The sequence below is a fragment of the Gigantopelta aegis genome, chromosome 8, assembly GCF_016097555.1.
Source record: "Gigantopelta aegis isolate Gae_Host chromosome 8, Gae_host_genome, whole genome shotgun sequence".
Lineage (NCBI taxonomy): Eukaryota > Metazoa > Mollusca > Gastropoda > Neomphalida > Peltospiridae > Gigantopelta > Gigantopelta aegis.
The window spans coordinates 31,118,069-31,140,138 of NC_054706.1; the positions used below are offsets into that span (position 1 = coordinate 31,118,069).

General features: G+C 36.1%; 1 protein-coding gene across 1 annotated transcript; it reads right to left on the minus strand.

Annotated features, from left to right (window-relative positions):
• Positions 1 to 2,394: 2,394 nt before the first annotated feature.
• Positions 2,395 to 20,892, minus strand: LOC121378430. Its single transcript, XM_041506606.1, has 6 exons — positions 20,822 to 20,892; positions 11,790 to 11,838; positions 6,737 to 6,848; positions 5,813 to 5,919; positions 3,181 to 3,262; positions 2,395 to 2,511 (listed from the first exon to the last, which is right to left on the minus strand). Exons 1-5 carry the CDS (start codon positions 20,864 to 20,866, stop codon positions 3,192 to 3,194), a joined length of 384 nt encoding a protein of 127 aa, XP_041362540.1. The 5' UTR covers positions 20,867 to 20,892; the 3' UTR covers positions 2,395 to 2,511; positions 3,181 to 3,191.
• Between the last annotated feature and the right edge of the window lie 1,178 nt (positions 20,893 to 22,070).

A 22,070-nucleotide genomic window follows, 5' to 3' on the forward strand; every position in this document is an offset into this window, starting at 1 on the left:
GTCGGGGTTTGGGTTTGTTTTCATGTAAATGCAAAGAAAACAAATATCGAATAGGAAATAAACGTAACATTTGTAAAAAACTTTGGGTCTAAATAATTGAACAGGATAATAGTTGTTAATCTGAGCGCACCCATATTAAGTCGGTAGTTGGGAAAATTACAACGCAGCTGTCGACTTGGCCAACTTCATCGTGACAGTTGATAACCTGATCCTAGCATTGTATTTATTTTCGTATGGAGTAAACATGTTTATATCTTTAAGGTAGCATACATGTATGTCGCCTTCATCCTGAAGAACTCCACGACTTTAATGAAGATATTTCAATAATTTAAACTATTAAATCGAAATAAAATTGAATAAAATGCGTTTGAACCGACCCCCCACCCCCCACCCCTCCAAAAAACCCAGAAGAAAAAAAAACCCTTGTTTTTCTTTTTTCGCAATAAAACGACATTTTTGTTTCAACATTACTTATTGTGCCATATTAAAACAAATTATAGCGGAACCCCCCCACCCCCCCCCCCCCAAAAAAAAGTGTTTGACCACAACTTCACAATCATTTTCCTCGAGATACCCGTTTACTTAAGTGTAGGACTCTTACGATACAGGGTGGGGGGGGGGGGGGGCGGGACGTACCTGTAGCCCAGTGATAAAGCGTTCGCGTGATGCGCGGTCGGTCTAGGATCGACCTCGTTGGATTGTGAACCAAAAGTTTGCTTTGTTTAACGACACCACTAGAGTACATTGAGCAATTAATCATTGGCTATTGGATGTCAAACATATTGTAATTCTGAAACGTTGTCAACATTGGAAACCCGCTACATTTTTCCAAATGCAGCAAGAGATATTTCATATGCACTTTCCCACAGACAGGAGAGCACATACCACGGGCTTTGACCAGTTGTGGTGCACTCTTTGAGCCAGTACACCGCGACTGATATATCAAAGGCCGTGATGTGTGCTATCTTGTATGTGGGATGGTATTACTGGAAACAAAATGTAGCGGGTTTCCTCTCTAAGACTGTATCTCAAAATTACCAAACCAGTGTGCTCTAGTGGTGTGGTTAAACAAAACACACTTTAACTTATAATATAATATTAAAGGGCGTATACTTCCAAATCAAATTCCATGGACGACAATAGTAATATATATATATATATATATATATATAACATTGGTTTAATCACTACAACCCTTCACCCTTAAAGTAAATCAGAAAACAAATGGTGTATGTGGAGGGGGGTGTGGGGGTGGGGGTAAGCTTCTAGTTCCAAACGTATCTGGAAGTGTTTAATTTTAGTAGGACCTTGCATTTTTCCATTAGTAGCAAGGTATCTTTTATATGTACCATCCCACAGACAGGATAGCACATACCACGGTCTTTGATATGCTAGTCGTGGTGCACTGGTTGGAACGAGAAATAGACCAATTGGCCCACCGATGGGTATCGATCCCAGACAGTCCGCGCATCAGGCATGCGCTTTACCACTGGGCTACGTCCCGGACATAAGACTGGTAGGTACTGGGTTCGCAGCCCAGTACCAGCCCCCATCAGAGCGAGTTGTAACGACTATTACGCCTCTCCTTTCACACTAACCACTAACCACTAACCCAGGACAGTGTGTGTGGACCTTAGTTGGATATAAGCATGAAAATAAGTTGAAATTAAATGAATATTGATACGTTTGCCCATAGCACAACCACACACATGCTAATACATTTCTCCATCAAACTCAAAATCTTAGCCTTAATTCTAACAGCTCAATAATGTGTTATCTGGTTTGTCTGGATCTGGGTACTTATCAAAGGCTCTCTTAACTGAATCAATTCCCACATTAATACCTATGTTGGTGTACTTGGAGTCGATGTCAAGGGTAACCAAAAATTAATCTTTTGAGATTTTGGTTTCTGCAGGTTTTATAACAATTTTGCGGTTTTTTGTAGTTTGGTGAGAGCACGACGTCCCATGATAGAAAGTTTTTGCCGATTTGTGTAAACTGTCATATCACCCACGTTTTCCACTATCTTAGAGTTTGGGGGTAACCAGTTGCAGGTTTCCGTAAATGGATTTTTTTTTCTCCAGTTGAATGCCGAAAACAGTCGGCTAGCTTAATTTTGTGCTAACAAAAGCTGCCGTATCCATTACACCATGTATGCATGTATGCATGTATGTATGTATGTAATAATTTCTCTCTCTCTCTCTCTCTCTCTCTCTCTCTCTCTCTCTCTCTCTCTCTCTCTCTCTCTCTCTCTCTCTCTCTCTCTCTCTCTCTCTGTGTGTGTGTGTGTGTGTGTGTGTGTGTGCGTGTGTGTGTATGTAGAACGTGTTTGAAGAACATACACGTACTATCAAACGTATATTACAAAGCGTAGAAAACAAATACACAGTATAATCTGCGTATTAGTTACGTATGTAACCATGTGTTTTATTAAATCACTATTGTCCAATGTATCGTGTTTGAAGTGTAGATATCATGGCAAAGATGGATGTCTCCATGGTCAGCTTCATTCTACAAAATACAACAGATAAGAAAATAGTTCAGTTTGTGAAAAAACGAAGAGTTATTATTCATATCTTCTACAATAGCAAAACACAAAGCATACATTGGCAAGATAAAGTATTAAAGGACATTTTGTTTACATCAATCTAATTTAGATATGTCCGTTCTTATCTCTCTTTTTCCCCTATTTTTTGTTTTGTTTTGTTTTTTAAAGGCATATTGTCACAGACCACTGACCTATTACATGACCTAACAAAGTATTACTTAAATATATATATATTTGATTTGTCCCTAAATGTACTTTATTCAACCATCTACGTAACCACCATACTCCACTTATTAATGATATTTTGTAAAAAAAAAAAATTGAATTATGGCAATGGTCCATAATTCAAAAACTAACATTGCTGAGAGGGTTGACATGGATTTCACTCCATCATGGTGTAGTTAAACTGATGCAATAGCAAGATTTAGTCTGTAAAAATTAATGTAATTTTGATTTATTATTAATTTTTAGAGACATAAGGTCCTAAAATCTGTGACAGTATGCCTTTAAGAACACGTCTATATTATTATAAGCACTGTATTCAAGAACACCTATTACTGTTTTATATGTTAAAGTTGTATTACTTATAAAAAACATTTCACACCCAACTCACCCACCACATTTACACATACCAGAAAGTAGTTCACTTGAAGAGCATCACGAACAGGGTGAGAAACATGGTCAAAACTGAAGCTGTTGCCATGGCGCCGCTGTCTGAAAAATAAAAATAAAAATAAAATAATAATAATAACAATTTTGGTAGTAGTAGTAGTAGTAGCAGTAGAAGTAGTAATAGTAGTAGTAGTAGTAGTAGTAGTAGTAGTAGTAGTAGTAGAAGTACTAATAGTAGTAGTAGCAGTAGTACTTAGTAGTAGTAGTAGTAGTAGTAGTAGTAGTAGTGGTAGTAATAGTAGTAGTAGTAATAGTAGTAGTAGTAGTAGTAGTAGTAGTAGTAGTAGTAGTAACAGCAGCAGTAGTAGTAGTTGTAGTAGTAGTAGTAGTCGTAGTCGTAGTCGTAGTAGCAGTTGTAGTAATAGTAATAGTGGTGGTTGTGTTGGTGGTGATGATAATGATGACGATGATGATGATGATGATGTCGGTGGTGGTATTGGTGATGATATATATATATATATATATATATATATATATATATATATATATATATATATATATATTATTATTATATTATTATTATTATTATTATTATTATTATTATTATGCATGTTTTACACATATGACCTAATTATAACGCAAATGTTACATGACATGCATTTGTACGGGGCGGGGGTTATATTTCTTTTTTTGTGGAGGGGTTGTTGGTTTTTGTTTTTATTAAGGTGATAAGACTTGTTCCCTTTTATTTAAAATTCGTCTGCTTTAGATCTTAGCATTTTTACAGATAAAAATGGCAAGAGTATTCTTCTTTTTATCTTCTTTATTATTTGGTATTATTTTAAAAATTCTTATTATTTTTATAAATATATATTTATTATTATAATTGATTAGTTTATTATTATTAGGTTTTTAAAAATATTATTATTAGTATTAGTATATTATTATTATTATTATTATGATTATTATTATTATTATTATATCTATATCTATCTATATCTATCTATCTATCTATCTATCTATCTATATATATATATATATATATATATATATATATATATATATATATTTTTTTTTTTTTTTCCTGCGGTCGTTCAATTTTTCTTTTTTTCCAAAACGACTAGAGTATAATACTCGTAATCATAGATTATACGGCGTAAAGAGTTGTCCCCCTTGGGCTACAAATCGTTTGCATTTGAAATTACAATTTAGACAGATCACAATGGAGATTGGAAATACTTAAAACAATACTTAACAGATTCGCACATAATACTCAAGCAGCTAACGAGGCGCATCCTTTACGGTGGGTATCAGACCTTCATTTAAAGGTACATACCCTAGTTTTTAAACACCAAGGCATATATTTTACTATTAGAGCCGTTTTTGATAACCGAAATCATACTTTACTTAGATTTTATTGTTTAGATTATCCATTTCCGTACATTCGAAGTGGTTTGGTCATCCTGGTGTTTTTAATATCACAAAATGCATTTCTCATACTTTTAAAAACGCACGTGCGTCTGAGAGATAACAGTAATGGAGTTGAGTTTTCGTCTATTTTTAGAGGGTATTTCACCATTTTAAAGTCACAGAGACTCTTGTTTCACTCAGTTGTAACTTTATACAAATAAGTTACAGGTTTGTAGATTTACTAAACTTGGTGTTAATTGTCATGGACTGAAACTAGGGTCTGTCCCTTTAAGTCGCTGGACGACTTTATAATCCGTGCGCTCAAACCACCGCAATAATATTAATGTGAAGTTCAGTAATGTTTTTAACACATTCTGCTGTTTTCTGCAGGGTTATTTAACCTTTTGGGGGTGGGAGGATCGGGAACGAAGCGGGCAACGGTTGGACAGGTGACGGAGTGGGAGGTGGAGGATGGCAAAATTGACATGGGGGCGATAAGATTAAGCATAAACGGTTTTGGCCGTAGGATGAGACAAGGTCTCACACTCCCACCCCCTCCCCACGTCAGTTCGTCACATTGAAGCTTTCAGTGGGACCCCCATCCTTTAAATAAAATAATATTTATAATAATCTTTCCTTGGCGGGAGACCCAACCCTTTTCTATCAATCTTCCGGGGCCTAAATAAAAAAAGACTAATAAATATAATTTTAGATCGCCCATCAAAAATAGTGCGTCATATAATATTTAATTAATTAGGCTTTATTATTACAGATTTGAATCTGGCTAACGCCACCAATTTTTCCCCCATTCCCCCCATTATAATGAAATCAAAATTGACCCTTTAATAACGTACCTTCTGTCCGATACTCAGCCACGTGCCTTGCCAGAGACTGAACATGGGATAGGCGTGCCTGAACCTTGTTTTGTTTGGATAGAGGAACGTAAATAAATTGACATAACCTAACCTAGCTGCAAATTTCTTTAATAGGTATTTGCTAGAAAAATGTTCAACAATATCATGTCATTAAAATGTATTTCTCACAATGTGTGTGTATTTTGATTAAACGTTTGACTGTCAGTGTAATTTTTGTTTAATTATCAAACAAAGATGTGAAAGGTAATACATTTGTTACGGGGGTTTCTAACAAGGCTTACGGGAAATCATGATTTCGTTGTCAAAAATCCACAAAGGTATAATATCCCCTCGAAGACTCGACGCGACGCGATAATAAATCACTTACTACAAGACTTGTTTATGTATGCTTTGGCCGTGTCAAAAGCTGATTTAGTCGAAGGGTCGGTGCTGCATCCTATGCCTGCGAGGCAAGTTAGATACTTATTGTATGCGCTGCAACAAAAAAGACAATCACCTGTTAGTAGTGTCAAAATGATAGCCCAAAACAAACACACACACACACAAACACACCCACACAGGGCGGACGCACGCACGAACACACATGTGCACACACATACACGCATACACACACACACATATATATATACACATGCACACACACATACACACGCACATACACACGCATATACAGACACACGCACACGCACACACACAGAGAGAAACATACACATACATACATACATGCACGCACACATGCACACACACACACACAAATACACAGAGGCACACCTGCACACACACACACGCACATACATGCACACACACAAAAACACACACACACACACGTACACACAAACACACACACACACACACACACACACACAAAAACACCCCACAGACATACAAACACACACACACACACAGACAAACACACAGACAAACACACAAGACGCACACAAAGACGAAGACACGCACTTTTGTATACAGTTATTTGATCCATGTTGATGAGGGACACCAGATATATAAATATATATAAATATATGTAAATATAAATATAGATAGACAGACAGACACACACACACACACACACACACACACACACACACACACACACAAACACAGGCATACAAACACACACATAAACACACACACGCACACACACAAATACATGCACACACACACACACACACACACACACACACACACACACACACACACACACACACTCAAACAAACACACACTCAAACAAACAAACACACACACACACGTATTCACTGAACACTGACACCAATATGGCTATTTACGAACCTACAGAACTTCCCAACATCGGTCCCAGCAGCTCCAGTATCGGTCCCTAGAGTGGTAATACAAGTCGTGGCCGCCGCCGTGTCACACGCGCAGTGGACCGTGGCAATCAAACCTAGTAGTATAGAACATCGTGTTATTGAACTTGCATCACCAAACTAAGTAGAATTGGTGTATATAAATAATTTATTCTTCTATAGCAATTCAATATTTTAAAGGGACGGACCCTAGTTTAAAATGGACACTAAATTTTGTTAATTTACAAACCTGTAACAAATTTGGATACAACAGAGTGAAACAAGAGTCTGTGACTTTGAAATACCCTTAAAAATAGATTAAACGCGACTTCACAACCGTTACTACTCTGACGTACGTGCGTTTTACAAATATGGATATATATGGATATATATTTTGGATAACCAGGCACACTTCGGTTGTACAGGAATGGATAATTTAAACAATAAAATATAAGTAATGTTTGATCTTAGTGATCATAAACGGCTCTAATTGTGAGAAATATGCCTTAGTGTCTAAACACTACAGTCTGTCCCTTTAATCTATAGTCTGTCCCATCCTCCTACAAAATTTTTTTATTTTATAAATAATTTCAGTTTTGTTTGCCGTAAAAGGAAAGGTAAAAGTGTTCTGCAAAAAAATACAACCCAAAACCCCCTATTTTTGTGTCCAATTTAGAAACAGAAATAAATAATTTGTAGTAAATTCCATAAAGCGTGAAGAAATGCGTTCCCTGTGGGACGGACTATAATCATTTGTATAAACGTTTTTAAACTTTCGAATATTTTGTTTTTCTAAATTTTTATTTCATTTTATTATATTTTAAAAACATTATTATCCATTTGCTTTACATCCTTCTCATTCTGAGTACAATTTCTGAACCTGACCCGAGAATCATTAGCTGGAATACAAACTACAATAAGGTAGAGCATTCGTTGAGAAGGTGAAACACGTTTGTCTGTGTGTTGGAGAATCGGTCCATACTAGCAGACATCTTTTGTGTGTACAGTCAAACGACTTTGTATGCTTGACGAAGTTAAAAGTTTGTTTCGTTTAACGACACCACTAGAGCACATTGATTAATTAATCATCGGCTATTGGATGCTAAACATATGGTAATTCTGACTCGTAGTCATCAGAGGAAACCCTCTACATTTTTCCATTAGCAGCAAGGGATCTTTTATACCTACTTTCCCACAGACAGAAAAACACATACCACGGTCTTTCACCAGTTGTAGTGCACTGGTTAAAACGAGAAAACACCCACAATCAGTTGAGTGGATCCACTAAGGTGATTCGATCCTGCGACGCAAGCACCTAAAGCGAGCAATCAACCGACTAAGCTAAATCCCGCCCTATGACGATGTTCTGAACATAGGTATAATAATATAGACGGATTGTTATACAGGCAGACAGACAGACAGACAGACAGATAGACATACGAACAGTTTGTTAAAGTATCTCGTCATTACAACATAATAATAATTAAAATATACGTACAATCTATATAATAATATTGTAATGGGTCACTGTACACATGAACAACCCTGGTAATTGAAGAAAATCACCACATTTTGCTTAGCAGTTTTACGGTTAATGAATTGTAAAAATGAATTGTTAATGAACTGTAAAAAAAAAGTTCAGTTAATTAATTAAAAATAGTAGTAATAATAAACGATCACACTATATATACATCTTCATCAGCGAACACTAATAAAATGATTTTAATTGGGGTTTTTCGATTTACAAGAAAGAACTAGCAGGGTGACTAAATATTACAGTGGAAGGCATTAAGTGTGACATAACTACCGATTTGATTTTGTTTCTGGGGTTTTTTTTGGTTTTTTGTTTGTTTGTTGTTTTTTTGTTTGTTGTTTTGTTTTTTTTTTTGGGGGGGGGGGGGCGGTTTTTTTTTTTTTTTTTTTTTTTTATTACTATTTGTTTTTAATTTAATTTAATTTAATTTAATTTAATTATTTTTTTATCTCCTGAGCTGCGGGCATGGATAGCATAATACGGATGCATAAACAAAAAAATATTTCTATGGTTCTTAGTAGCAATAATTTAATAGGAGCCCTTTTTATTTGTCCATTGTCCGTATACTGCGCCCGCACCGCATACAAAATATTTGGAAGGGGCGGGGGAACTGGACTTAACGCAGTGGTAAAGCGCTCCCTTGATGCGCGGTCGGTCTAGGATCGATTCCCGTTGGTGGGACCATTGGGTATTTCTCGTTCCAGCCAGTGCGAGTCCAACAACACCACACATGGAAAACGTCCAAAATATAATGCAGGCTCTACATCGTTCATATTGCTCATACAAAACTTAAAAAGTTAAAGTTTTTTTTGTTTAACTACACCACTAGCTAGAATACATTGATTTATTTATAATCATCGGCTATTGGATATCAAGACAAGACGAGACAAGATATTTATTCAGTTATTGAGGCCACATGACCAAGATAACTACTTTTAAAAACAAATTAATTGTGCGCTACGCGTGTACAAATTTACAATACATGTATAATCAATTTAAACTAACATATTTCTTTTTAAAAACAAGGCTATTCCTTTAATACACTTTATATTTTGGGTAGAAATCAATAGATTAAATTTTGTTCATGAAGGATTTACTATAAAGTATTCTGATATGAAATATTTCCTGCTCAAAGCATAATATGGACATACTAAAAGAAAATGATATTCATCTTCCACTTGATTAAGATTACACTTTAAACAGATAGTTTCATTTCTTTCTATTACTGGATTATATCTGGTTTTCTGTACTTTTAATTCATGTGACAAACACCTAAATTTAGAAACAATTCTCAAGAGATCGTTGTATTGTGACAAATATAATATATACTGTTTTGTTTCTAAAAGAGATTTATAAGAAGAATATGTCTTTTAAAAATTAGAAGAGTTAATTTTATCATGCCAGTGTTGAAAATGAATGTCTTTACATCTCTGTACAAAGCTGGACATAAAGAACTTGGTATTGCCACATTCTTGAGCAATCCAAACATAAGAAAACCCTGTTTGATACCCAATGAATTTTACCAGTTTCATCATGACATTTCAACATATCGTAACAAGCTTTGGGATATCTGGATGAATCCATATATAACAATTTACACTAATATTTTATACAACGGCTAAAGTATTTCACACACAAATGATCTCTACCTATTTCCCCAAGTACAGCATTTGATGATACTGTCTTTGATTCTTGGTAAGTAAATCACCATAATTCAGAGTCATATAATAAAATAGGAGCTATTTTAGTATCAAATATATTCTGGACAATACTATATGATAATGGAGGGTATTTCTTGAATAAAATAAAAATAGAAAAACAGGCTTTTCTCGCTTGAATAGATAGAGTCTCGCAAGCCTTAGGCCATTTCAAACGAGAAGAGAATATTATACCAAGATACTTATAATATGACACAGTTGTTAATTGACTGCCCTTATAAAACCACTTCTCATTACGTCTTAAGTACCCACCATTTCTAAATACAATTATATTAGATTTATTAATATTAACTTCTAATCCCCAATTTACACAAATCTTATTTAATACATCAAGCTTTTTTGCAAACCTATTACTGTATCATTAATAAGTACACCATCATCAGCAAAAAGAAGCATTAATATATCATTAATATTTTCATTCACAAAAATTCCTCTAAGATTACTATTATTCATCTCATTTATAAATTCATTAATAAAAATTATAAACAAAACTGGGCTTAACATACACCCTTGACGGACACCACTAGATGTTGTAAAGGGATATGTCCTAACATTATTTACTCTAACACAAGCCTTTACTTTTTCATACATATCTTCTAAAATGTTAAACATTTTACCTTGAATACCCCTCATATGCAACACATACAGTAACTTTTTCCTATCTACCAAGTCAAAAGCTTTGCGAAGATCAATAAAAGCAACATAAAATCTATGCCTAGGCTTTCTAAGATATTTTTGACACAATGCCTGAAGTGTAAATATATGATCTATTGTGGAGTAATCATTTCTGAAACCTGTCTGTGCTTCATGGATAATATTATTAAATTCAAGCCATGTCCTAATCCTACTTTCTAAAATAGAAGTAAACAATTTTCCAATAATATTTAATAACGAAATACCTCTAAAGTTATTTGGATCTGTAATATCTCCTTTCTTAAACGATGGAATAATTAAGCCCACATTCCAAGAATCTGGGAATGTACCACTATTTACAACATAATTAAATAACATCCTTAGATATGGTATAATAAATAATGCATTCTTAAAACACTCTGATGGCACACCATCCACACCTGGGCATTTACCTAACTTAAGTGATTTTATAGCACTTCTTACTTCTTCATCATTAATAGCATCAAAGGTAGAATTAAATGTAACGCAGTCAACACAATCAACAGGGTCATGATTAATAATAAAATAATTTACCTCATCATCAAAAGTGATTGGATATCAATCATTTGGTAAGTTCTTTACATATAGTCTTATAGAAAAAAACGCCCCGCTATATGTGTTCTTTAGTAGCAAGGGTCTCTTATATCCACCATCCCACAGACAAAATAGCACATACCACGGCCTCTGATATATCAATGGCGGTATACTGGCTTGAACGAGGAATAAGCCCAATGTGCCCACCGACGGGGATCGAACCTATACCGACCGCAGATCAGGCGAGCGCTTTATCACTAGTCATACAAGGACAATTTAAATTAATATGAATATTATTTCGACCTTGATGATAGAGATTAAAATCAGTGCCGTTTACATGAATATATAAACCATACGATAAAGCTATCATGGTTTAAATGAAATAATTATTTTACTATCTATGTTTTTTCTTTTTTAATTGTTCGTTTCTTCTTTTACATGTATAAAATAAACTTACCGTTATTTCGAGGTACGTACCTTTTCTCTTGAATTTGGAAATACTACAAACATTTAAAAGTTTTAATTATTAGATTTGTAGATATATATCAAAAAGAAAAAAAAAGAGGAAAATTATACATTACCAACTATGAGAACTAGTGATAGCATGGCATTCTTCATGTTTCCTGATTTCTGAAAGATATATAATTTATCTAATACAATAATTATTATAAACGAGCTAGCGAAAATGAGACCTAATATAAAAGAATACAACATTTTATACTAGAATTCGATTTGTCATAGTAACTGCATAACATTAGAGGTTTGTGGTTTGTCATGGTGACTAAAAAACATTAGAGGCGTAGTCTATCTACAAACACACAGTGATTTGTCATAGTAACTGCATAACATCAGAGGCGGAGTCTATCTACAAACACATAGTGATTTGTCATGGTAACTGCAAAACATTAGAGGCGGAGCCTATCTTCAAACAAAACGAAACGTCCATTTTGTTAAACAAGTATCATTTACTTCAAACCGTGTTATATTACCTCATAGATAGATATCTAGTTTAACGTGCCCATACACCACTAGGGTTTCGATCACGCCCATCGCGAGTCCTGCCTCCAATAAGATCGGTGGCCTGACTCGAGAGTTGAAAATGGGCAGAATTAGTAGAGAATTACCTCAGTTAGATTGTTGTGATATACGCATGTTGGTGCAGGGACGCGTTTCGGGGGTCCAGGTTACAGGTTGTGCTATACCAAATAAAATCCCATAATGCTTTTTCAATATATCAACCAAACTATGACCCATAAATATCAGTACTACAACCCCTAGTTCAAAGTATTAACTGGAGAAAATGGTACCTTTCATGGCTCATTTTCGGTATAACCAGATGTTTTTGCAACACCCCTAGTTTCGCACAAAATGTTTAGTAGTTTTTTTATACTTTACCCCATACTTGACACAGTGGTACTAGATGAAATAAAAATGCAAACATTTTTAGCCCAGATGAAACTAATTGGTTGTTTACAACCAACACACTCACATTTATAACCAATCACAGGACTTGTAGTGTTCAGTTCTCTATCAACAGTTCGGTGCACCTCGAATTTTGACCCAGCCGGAAATTATTTGGTTTAGTGCTACCTACAGCACGTTTGTTTCAATATATATATGAGAACTAGTGATAGCATGGCATTCTTCATGTTTCCTGATTTAAATATATATATATATATATATATATATGTGTGTGTGTGTGTGTGTGTGTGTGTGTGTGTGTGTGTGTGTGTGTGTGTGTGTGTGTGTGTGTGTGTGTGTGTGTGTGTGTATGTGTGTGTGTGTTTTACTTTATGAAGAAACTTGTGAGTTTTAAACAGCCCTTAAACGCGCTCTGTCACGGATGGTTGACCTAATTATTGACCCAACAAAGTATTATATGACAATATATACATTTGATTTGTACCTAAAAGTACTTTATTGAACCATTTACATAACCACCATATCACACTTATCATTGATATTTTATAAAAATAATTGAATTATGGGTACGGTCCATAATTCTGAGAAAAATAACGGCTATTTGGAGAGCAGAGGTGTGACGTATTATTTTGAGTCACGTGACGGGCATTCCCCGAATAACCGCAGTGCCAAAACGATTTACCAAGCTCGTGTAACGAGAACTCTTGACCGTCCTCTGGGACGTAGGGTAAATAGAAAAGAAAAAAAAGCAATGAAAATTAGTTATTAAAAATTAATAAAAACATGTACTGAATGATATTAAGCTGATACATTCATTTATTTTAGTAACAGAAGCATGTTAAACGTCGACAATCCCGACTAGTTAGGCCTTTGCATATATAGGTAAATGTATCGTTAGTCGTACGCGTAAAACTCTAAACATCTGGATCACAAACACCGTAATTTTCCACCTTGTCAGATTCATTATTATACAAAATATGCCATAACAGTTGACTTGGGAAATGACTTGTTACATTTTTAAAGAATACTCTGAACTAGACGGTGTTTATATACGATGTGACTATATATACGAAGGCCGTGTCTATAGCCTCCACTAACGAGGGCTGGCTATATTCACAGCAAAAATGTATATAGGCGGTAAATAAGTACATGTATTTGATTGATCCATATTACCGAACCATCTGGAACAGGAGGAATACATACTAAGTACTGTACGAACAGTACATTTTCTGAACAGGGGACGGGGTGGGGGAATATATGAATTTAGCGGACCCTTTTGTGTACGTTTTCCATAGATATATGAATAGCGTCATATTGTCCCTACAGTACTAACAAAAAATTAATTATAATAAATAAATAAATAATAATAATAATAACAATAATAATAATAATAAAAAAAAAAATAATAATAATAATAATGATTAGCCTACTACTACCTTTTTGGGGTGGAGGGGCGGTGTTTTATCTGGAGGAGTTTTGGCTATAAAAATGCAAGATTAACGTGCGTGCACACACGCACAAACGGCAGGCTGAATTTGTCGCTGCACGTAGAACTGGATTCAAGTGGGTTAAGTAATAATTAGCCAACCTTTGGACGACAAAACATGCAACAGTACACTGTTTTTTTACGCTATACATTAAAACCGAAATACCACTTTGCGAACCAGTCAAAATAATTTGCACACGCGCATAATACTACTACTACTACTACTACTACTACTAATAATAATAATAATAAATGGTGAGTTTATATTCCGATTGTTTATTATTTTATTTCAGCGTATTCATTTTCGTCATGAAATAATATTTTTTTTATTATTTGCCATGTATATAGCCGGCCCTCATTTGCCAAGTCTCTATACATAGCGATCGTTTATATAAAATCCACAAATACAGTATACGGTTGTCGTATATACAGCCTCATCACTACGAGTCTGTTTTTCCGTATTTTTATGACTTTTTACAAGAAAGCTTCCAAATTTTAAAAATGAAGCGTGTCATGGAATTCCCTCGATCGTAGTTCAATTAAAATGTTTTGGATCATACAATAACTAGGTTTGGTATTCCAAATAAATATAATTTCCATTTATAATGCATATTTAGAGAAACAAGGCCCACTAAATCCGTAATTGAGCTCCTTTAAGAACTCGGTCCGGAGTGGAGCCGGTACCGGGCTGCGAAACCCTGTACCTACCAACCTGTAATCCGATGGCTTAACCACGACGCCACCGAGGCCGGTAACTGTCCAGTTGCTAGTCTGAGCACTCGATTCTCGTCGTATCCAACTCCTACGACCTATTAGTTGTTAATCTGAGCGCACCCATATTAAGTCGGTAGTTGGGAAAATTACAACGCAACTGTCGACTTGGTCAACTTCATCGTGACAGTTGATAACCTGATACTAGCATTGTATTTATAGTCGTATGGGGTAAACATGTTTATATCTTTAAGGTAGCATACATGTATGTCGCCTTCATCCTGCAGAACTCCACGACTTTAATGAAGATATTTCAGTAATTTAAACTATTAGATCGAAATAAAATGGAATAAAATGCGTTTGAAACGAAAAAACCCAACAGAACTTGTTTCTCTTTTTTTTTGCAATAACACGGTATTTGTTTTCAACATTACTTATTGTGGCATGTTAAAACAAGACAGAAAAACAAAAATGGTTGTTTTTTGGTAAGGAGAAGAGTGCAGGCAACGCACGCCAAAACATAAAATCATATGTAATGCTGTGTTGTTGCACTAAACACCAAGTAATGTTTTTATTATTATTATTCAAACGCATTTTATTCCATGTTTTCTGATTTGAACAAAATCGTCTTTCACGTATTGTTGTTGCCAAAATCGCATTTGTCCGCATGCCTAACATATATGATATGACATTTCTATAAGCAAATAATTAGTGAAATACCCATTGCATTATTTATGCCTCTTAGCATATTATAAACTCTTTCGTACATTGTTTAGGCAACATATTCCCTTATAGTCATTAAAATTTCATGAGATTTAGTTGAATTATGATTATGTAAAAATGTGCCGAATTCAAGATGGTCACAATATATGCAAGATCTTATGCGTATGACATTTATTTTGAATGCCTTACTGCTGACAATGACTATGAACTGTTTTAACATGCCCTATACATCTAAGGTTTCAAGCTTTCTGGATAGCCAGGGACTTGACTCGGGACAGATTAATGCCTGACAACATACTTGAAACTTAATTGAACCTATATAGAAAAGCAAATTTGATGAGAAAAATAGTGTTATCATATATCATTTCACTACTCGGTATAATTCCAAACGTCGTGTGTTGTTAACTAGGTTAACCTTTGTGCGGGACCTATTCTTTATCTTACGTGTTTGTTCACTTTGAAAGATGTGTTTGATCAAAACTTGACAACCATTTTCCTCGAGATACCCGTTTAGGACTCTTACAATATAATATAGAGCCGTGACGTATCCATAGAGCGGTAAAGCGCTCGCTTGGCGCGAGTTCGATCTAGGATCGACCCCTGTGGGACTATTTCCCATTCCAACCAGTGAACCAAAAGTTAGTTTTATTTAACGACACCACTAGATCACATTGATTAATTAATCATCGGCTGTTGGATGTCAAACATATGGTAATTCTGAGACGTAGTCAACAGAGGAAACCGGCTACATTTTTCCAAATGCAGCAAGGGATCGTTTATATGCACTTTCCCACAGACAGGAGAGCACATACCACGGCCTTTGACCAGTTGTGGTGCACTGGTTGAGCCAGTACACCGCGACTGGTATATCAGAGGCTGTGATGTGTGCTATGTTGTATGAGGGATGGTACACATAAAAGATCCTTTGCTATTAATGGAGACAAAATGTAGCGGGCTTCCTCTCTAAGACTGTATCTCAGAATTATCAAATGTTTGACATACAATTAATAAATCAATGTGCTCTAGTGGTGTGGTTAAATAAAACAAACGTTAACTTACAATATAATATTAAAGGGTGTATACTTTCAAATCAAATTCCATGGACGACAATAGTCAGATATACATACAAACATAAGTACATACATACATACATACATACATACATACATACCATGTATATACATACAATGAATATAATTACTACAGCCCTTCACACTTAAAGTAAATCAGAAAACAAATGGTGTGTTGGGGGTGGGTGGTGGTAGGAAGTAAGCTGCTAGTTTCAGACGTAATTGGAAGTGTCTACTATTAGTAGGACCTGCACAATTGATACTTGTTTATATTAAATTATTGGAATCTATTGGCATAATGAAAACAAATTTTGTGTGACAACCAAAAATGTTTGCTTTATTTAACAACACCACTAGAGCACATTGATTTATTAATCATCGACTATTGAATGTCAAACATATGGCCATTTTGACACAGTCGTAGAGAGGAAACCCGTTACATTTTCCCATTAGCAGCAAGGGATATTTTATATGGATCATTCCACAGATAGGATAGCACATACCACCGCCTTTGCTATGAGCACGAATATAAGTTGAAATGAAATGAATATTGATACCTAAGGGATTTAAAGCAAAGCACTGCACACACAAAAAGAAAAAAAATAAAGAAAAAATACTTGAATTAAAAAACACAGACATAACAATATCAATAACAACAAAACTATTTTTATCTTTAACTTTCTAAATAATGACCGTGGTGCTGCATAAAACTTGTACTTGTCGGCTAAATGTAGATTTTCAACAATAGGCGATATTGGGTTTCAACCGAAAACATGTTACCTCTATTCACCGCCCACAATCTTGTCAAACGATCATATAAATATACATGTAGTACGGTTACTGTATGGGAACATAACGTGAACGAATACAAATACACGCCACAAAAGTGTTTCCTTTCTGGGACAGCCTATTCTATGGATTCGTGGCTTGAAACAATCTTGGAAATAAAGAAAATATTATTTAAAAAAAACTGTTTTCTTGTTTCGTTCTGAACGTAGGTATATACATAATATGATTTTTACATTAAAGTTAACTTTCTAATAAAATTAATGTTAAACTTTGTGTTGTTTAAGCTTCATACCATCATGCCAGTCTTGGGAGAGTGGCAGTCCTCCTATAGACAGTGCAGGAAGGATGAGATTGTCTTGTGTCGTGCCCGCATCGGTCATTGACCCATTCATTTCTCTTGAAGATATATTCTCCACCTCAGTGTGAGCACTGTCAGTGCCTTCTGGCTGTGCGACACATTTTGGTGGAGTGTAAGCATTTAACAGCAACTCGAAAAGATATATTTGGATTAACAAATGTGATGGAATCATTTCGATTCCATCCAGAATTAGTTTTACAATGTTTACGTGATACTGAATTTTATTCTAAATTCTAATTATATCTACCTGTGATATTTGTATTTTTACACAGTCCTTTACACTGTGTTTTTATTTACCTGTTGAATTGTTATATTGATGTTGAACATCACTTTGTTTTTCCATTACCATAGTTTGACACCCAATAGCCGATGTATTTTTCGTGCTGGGGTGTCGTTAAACATTCATTCATTCATTGTGTTGTTTAACGAACCACTCAGTGGCGGATCTAGAAAATCCATTTAGGGGGTGGGGAGGGGGAGTGACATGAGGTGGAATGCCAATGGAACTTTTGGGGAGGTTTCGGGTTTCGAAACCCCCTGATCCAAGCAATTTTTCGGGGTTTTTTACAATATAATTTGTCGGGGAGTTTGACCCGAACCTCTTAGGTACTTCTGTCACTCCAGTCTAGACTCCCCAGCCTATACAATTCCCTGTTCACGCACCTGATTAAATAATTATTTGAAGCATCCGGAAATAGGAAAGGTACCCGTTACATTTTAAAGTGATATTTTTGTCTAGCTTAAGAAGGAAGGAAACGTTTTATTTAACAAGGCACTTTCTCTTTGGGCTATTTCTCTTTCCAGCCAGTGCACCACCACTGACATATCAACGGCTGTGGTATGTACTACCCTGTCTGTGGGATTGTGCATATAAAATACCTCTTGTTGCTAATCGAAAAGAGTAGCCCATGCTGTGGCGACAGCGGGTTTCCTTTCTCAATATTTCTGTCGTTCTTAACCATATCGCTGACGCCATATAACTGTAAATAAAATGTGTTGAGTTAAATAAAACATTTCTTTTCATACTAGGTACGATCCTGACAAGCCCCACATTCAGCCAACAAACGTTTCGCAAAACGCTCGCGAACTATTTCTATAGTTCGCGGACGTTTTTTTTTCTGCTCTGGACTGGCTGAACTCAGTCCTGTATCCAACAGAAGTTCCGGCACGTTGTCCTGGGAACGTAAACCAGGGGATTTGACTGCCTTTCAAAGGATAGACGCGTGGAGTTTGTATTAAGTGTTGTCGTCGTTTTTTTTATCACGAACCTGTCGACCTGATCGAAGGTGGAGGGCGAGTTAATATATTGCTAGGGCTTTATTAATCATGTACTTGAGACAGGCTTGTAGTTCAAATTATGTAAGAGCTGAGTTACACGACAATGTTGATGGTCCTCTAGAGAGAAAGGTACGGTAGAATTGGAGGTAACCCCGAAACACACTGAAAGGTTGAAGACGTACCCGGTTAATTTATTTTGAGTAGTTTTCAGTACGACAATCAGTAAAATGGGTTCGGGCATGTCCATAGTACTATCACCACCCACACACACGCACGCATGCAGGGTATGCACTTGGGATTTGTTTTGACTGGCCAATCAGGCCACTCACAGCAACACCTTGACTTGCCCGTACAACTTTTGAATGGCCCGCGACCGAATTTCGTTAAAAAAAGAACTTACTTGAATTGCAGTTTAAAAACATGTTATCATATCATATAAACAATAATAACAACACAAAAGAGGGAAACAAAACTTGTTTTAGTTTTTAGTTGTTGTTTGTTTTCTGTTTTGTTTGTTTGTTTGTTTGTTTTTTTATTGTTGTTTGTTGTTGTTTGTGTGTTTGTTTGTTTTTTGTTTGTTTTTCATGTTGTGTTTTTTTTTTTTGGGGGGGGGGGTTTTGGGGTTGTTTTTTTTTTTGGGGGGGGAGGTATTTGGGTTTTTTTTTTATCCCACTGCCCCCTTTCCTTTCTCTCCTTTGAATTCAATCTCATTTCTTCCCGATCTGGCAACTCCTCATATCTTTCAACTTCTTTCGCTGTCCACCTCCACATCCCAGTCCTTGTCTCTCCAACCGAGACATGTGCTTGTCTTTTGTGGCTATTTGTGCCACACACCTGCCATTCCCCATCAGCTTTTAGCTGCGGGCGTAGTCTGACCACTTCGGGGAGTGTTCATTAATTACTTCTGGCATTGTTAAGAGGCACTTGTAACCACATACTATGCACCCCTACTACCGGCTGTCGTTAGTTAGTGCCGTGGGTCAGACCAGCTTTATTAGCGGCAAAGGACGAGGATGCCAGGTGGGTGCAAGGAAATACACAGAGACTACAACCGTGGAGGAAGTTGAGACAGGTAGGCAATGGTGTGGACAGCTCAGAAGGCAGAGTCGAAGGAAACTGACAGAAAGGGTCGAAACAGATTGAAATCGTGGACTTGTTTTAGTTTTATTAGAAACTGTTGTAATTAAATTATAATTATTATGTTGTCCCTGGATAAGCTTCTTCTTCCATTTTCTTTAAGACAGTATTCTTGTGTGCCTCACTCTCTTCGTGTAAATGAAAGAAGATGTTAACAAACTGAATCACAACTGATAACATTCAGCCGGCTTTTTTTTATTTTATTCATGCAATATTGCTGTTACATACTGAATAATTATTTAATGTTATAATATATAATTTTAAACATTATCAGTGATACTGTGAAACTCAACTTTTAGGCCTTAAAAATTATCTTAAGAAGATTATCATTTGCCGCAGGGGGTTGGTAAGTGTGTGTGAGGGGTTGGGGGGGGGGGGGGGGCAATGTTCCATCCCCAATCAGGAATTTGTTTGCCTTTATAAATTTTGTTTTCTAAAATGTTGGTTGCCCACCCCCACTCCCATCGGATCCCCCACCAGTGCCACCCCCTGCACATATAAAACACATCGGGGAAATGGGTGCTCACCTCACATACCCATCAATCCAAATTGATGGCTACTACAGTGCTTTCAAGTTATGTAAAACCTATAATTGTGGTTGCTAAATACAGATTACGTATCATAATTTATATTACATACCTTTATACTTTCCATCTTCATTGTGGAACATCCCTTCAGAAACATACTGGCATTGCCCCATGCACTGTGAACATGGTGCTTTAGGTAGTACTAAACCAAATAACTTCCGGCTGGGTCAAAGGGCGAGGTGCACCAAACATTTTATAGAGAAGTGAACACCACAAGTCCTGTGATTGGTGATAAATGTGAGTGTGTTGGTTGTAAAAAAATAGTTTCATCTGAGCAAAAAAACAGTATGCAATTTTATTTCATCTTGTACCAGTGTGCCAAGTAGCCTTGTGCTTGGAACATGTATGGGGCACCTGTAAAAACAACCAACTTAAATTTTGTGCGAAACTAGGCGTGTTGTGAAAACATCTGGTTATACCGAAAATTAGCCATGAAAGGTACCATTTTTTGTAGTTAATACTTTGAAGTAGGGGTTGTAGCACTGATATTCATGGGTTATAGTTTGGTTGATAGGAAAGAGTCCGACACGTACCCCTATATATCAAAGGTTCTAAAGACTAACCCTAACCCTATCCCTAAAACTACCTTAACCATTGAAAGGGGTATACGGGTCCAATTCATGCCCACTTGGCTAGGCAGTGTAGAAATGGCTGCTTGGAAATTTCCCGTCACTATTTAGCTGTGTCTATTTTTAGTGACAACCTCACTGCTCAAGAAAACTGACTTCTACACAACTGTTCGCTGACGTATTGCTGTAAATAAGATTTCGTACGCGAAAGGTGGAGGGGGGGGGGGGGGGGGGGGGGGGGGGGGGTATAGATAGTTATACCATTTTATTTTGCTTTTCTCATTAAAATTATATTGTTTGATTAAAAATGACAGTAAATATTAAACTACTAAACATTTGCATGAAGTGACTCTAAACCAAAAATGCTTAAAACAATCATAATATTACATGTGTTTGTGATACAGGTGCGGATTCGGGGCAGATGTTCGGGCTCTCTAGCCCCTTGCTTCCGAAACATACACGCACGCGCGTATGTAGACAGATACACAAAGACACACAAACACGCACATACACATACACAAACTTTCAAATGGATGTTCATAAAAACACAAACACATGGACATACATAGGCCTACACACACGCAAACACACCCACAGACGCAAACACACACATTCATACATATACATATCAAAGACTATTAAGACTAACCCTAACCCTATCCCTGAAACTGCCTTAACCATTGAAAGGGGGATACGGGTCGAATTCATGTCCACTTGGCTAGGCAGTGTAGA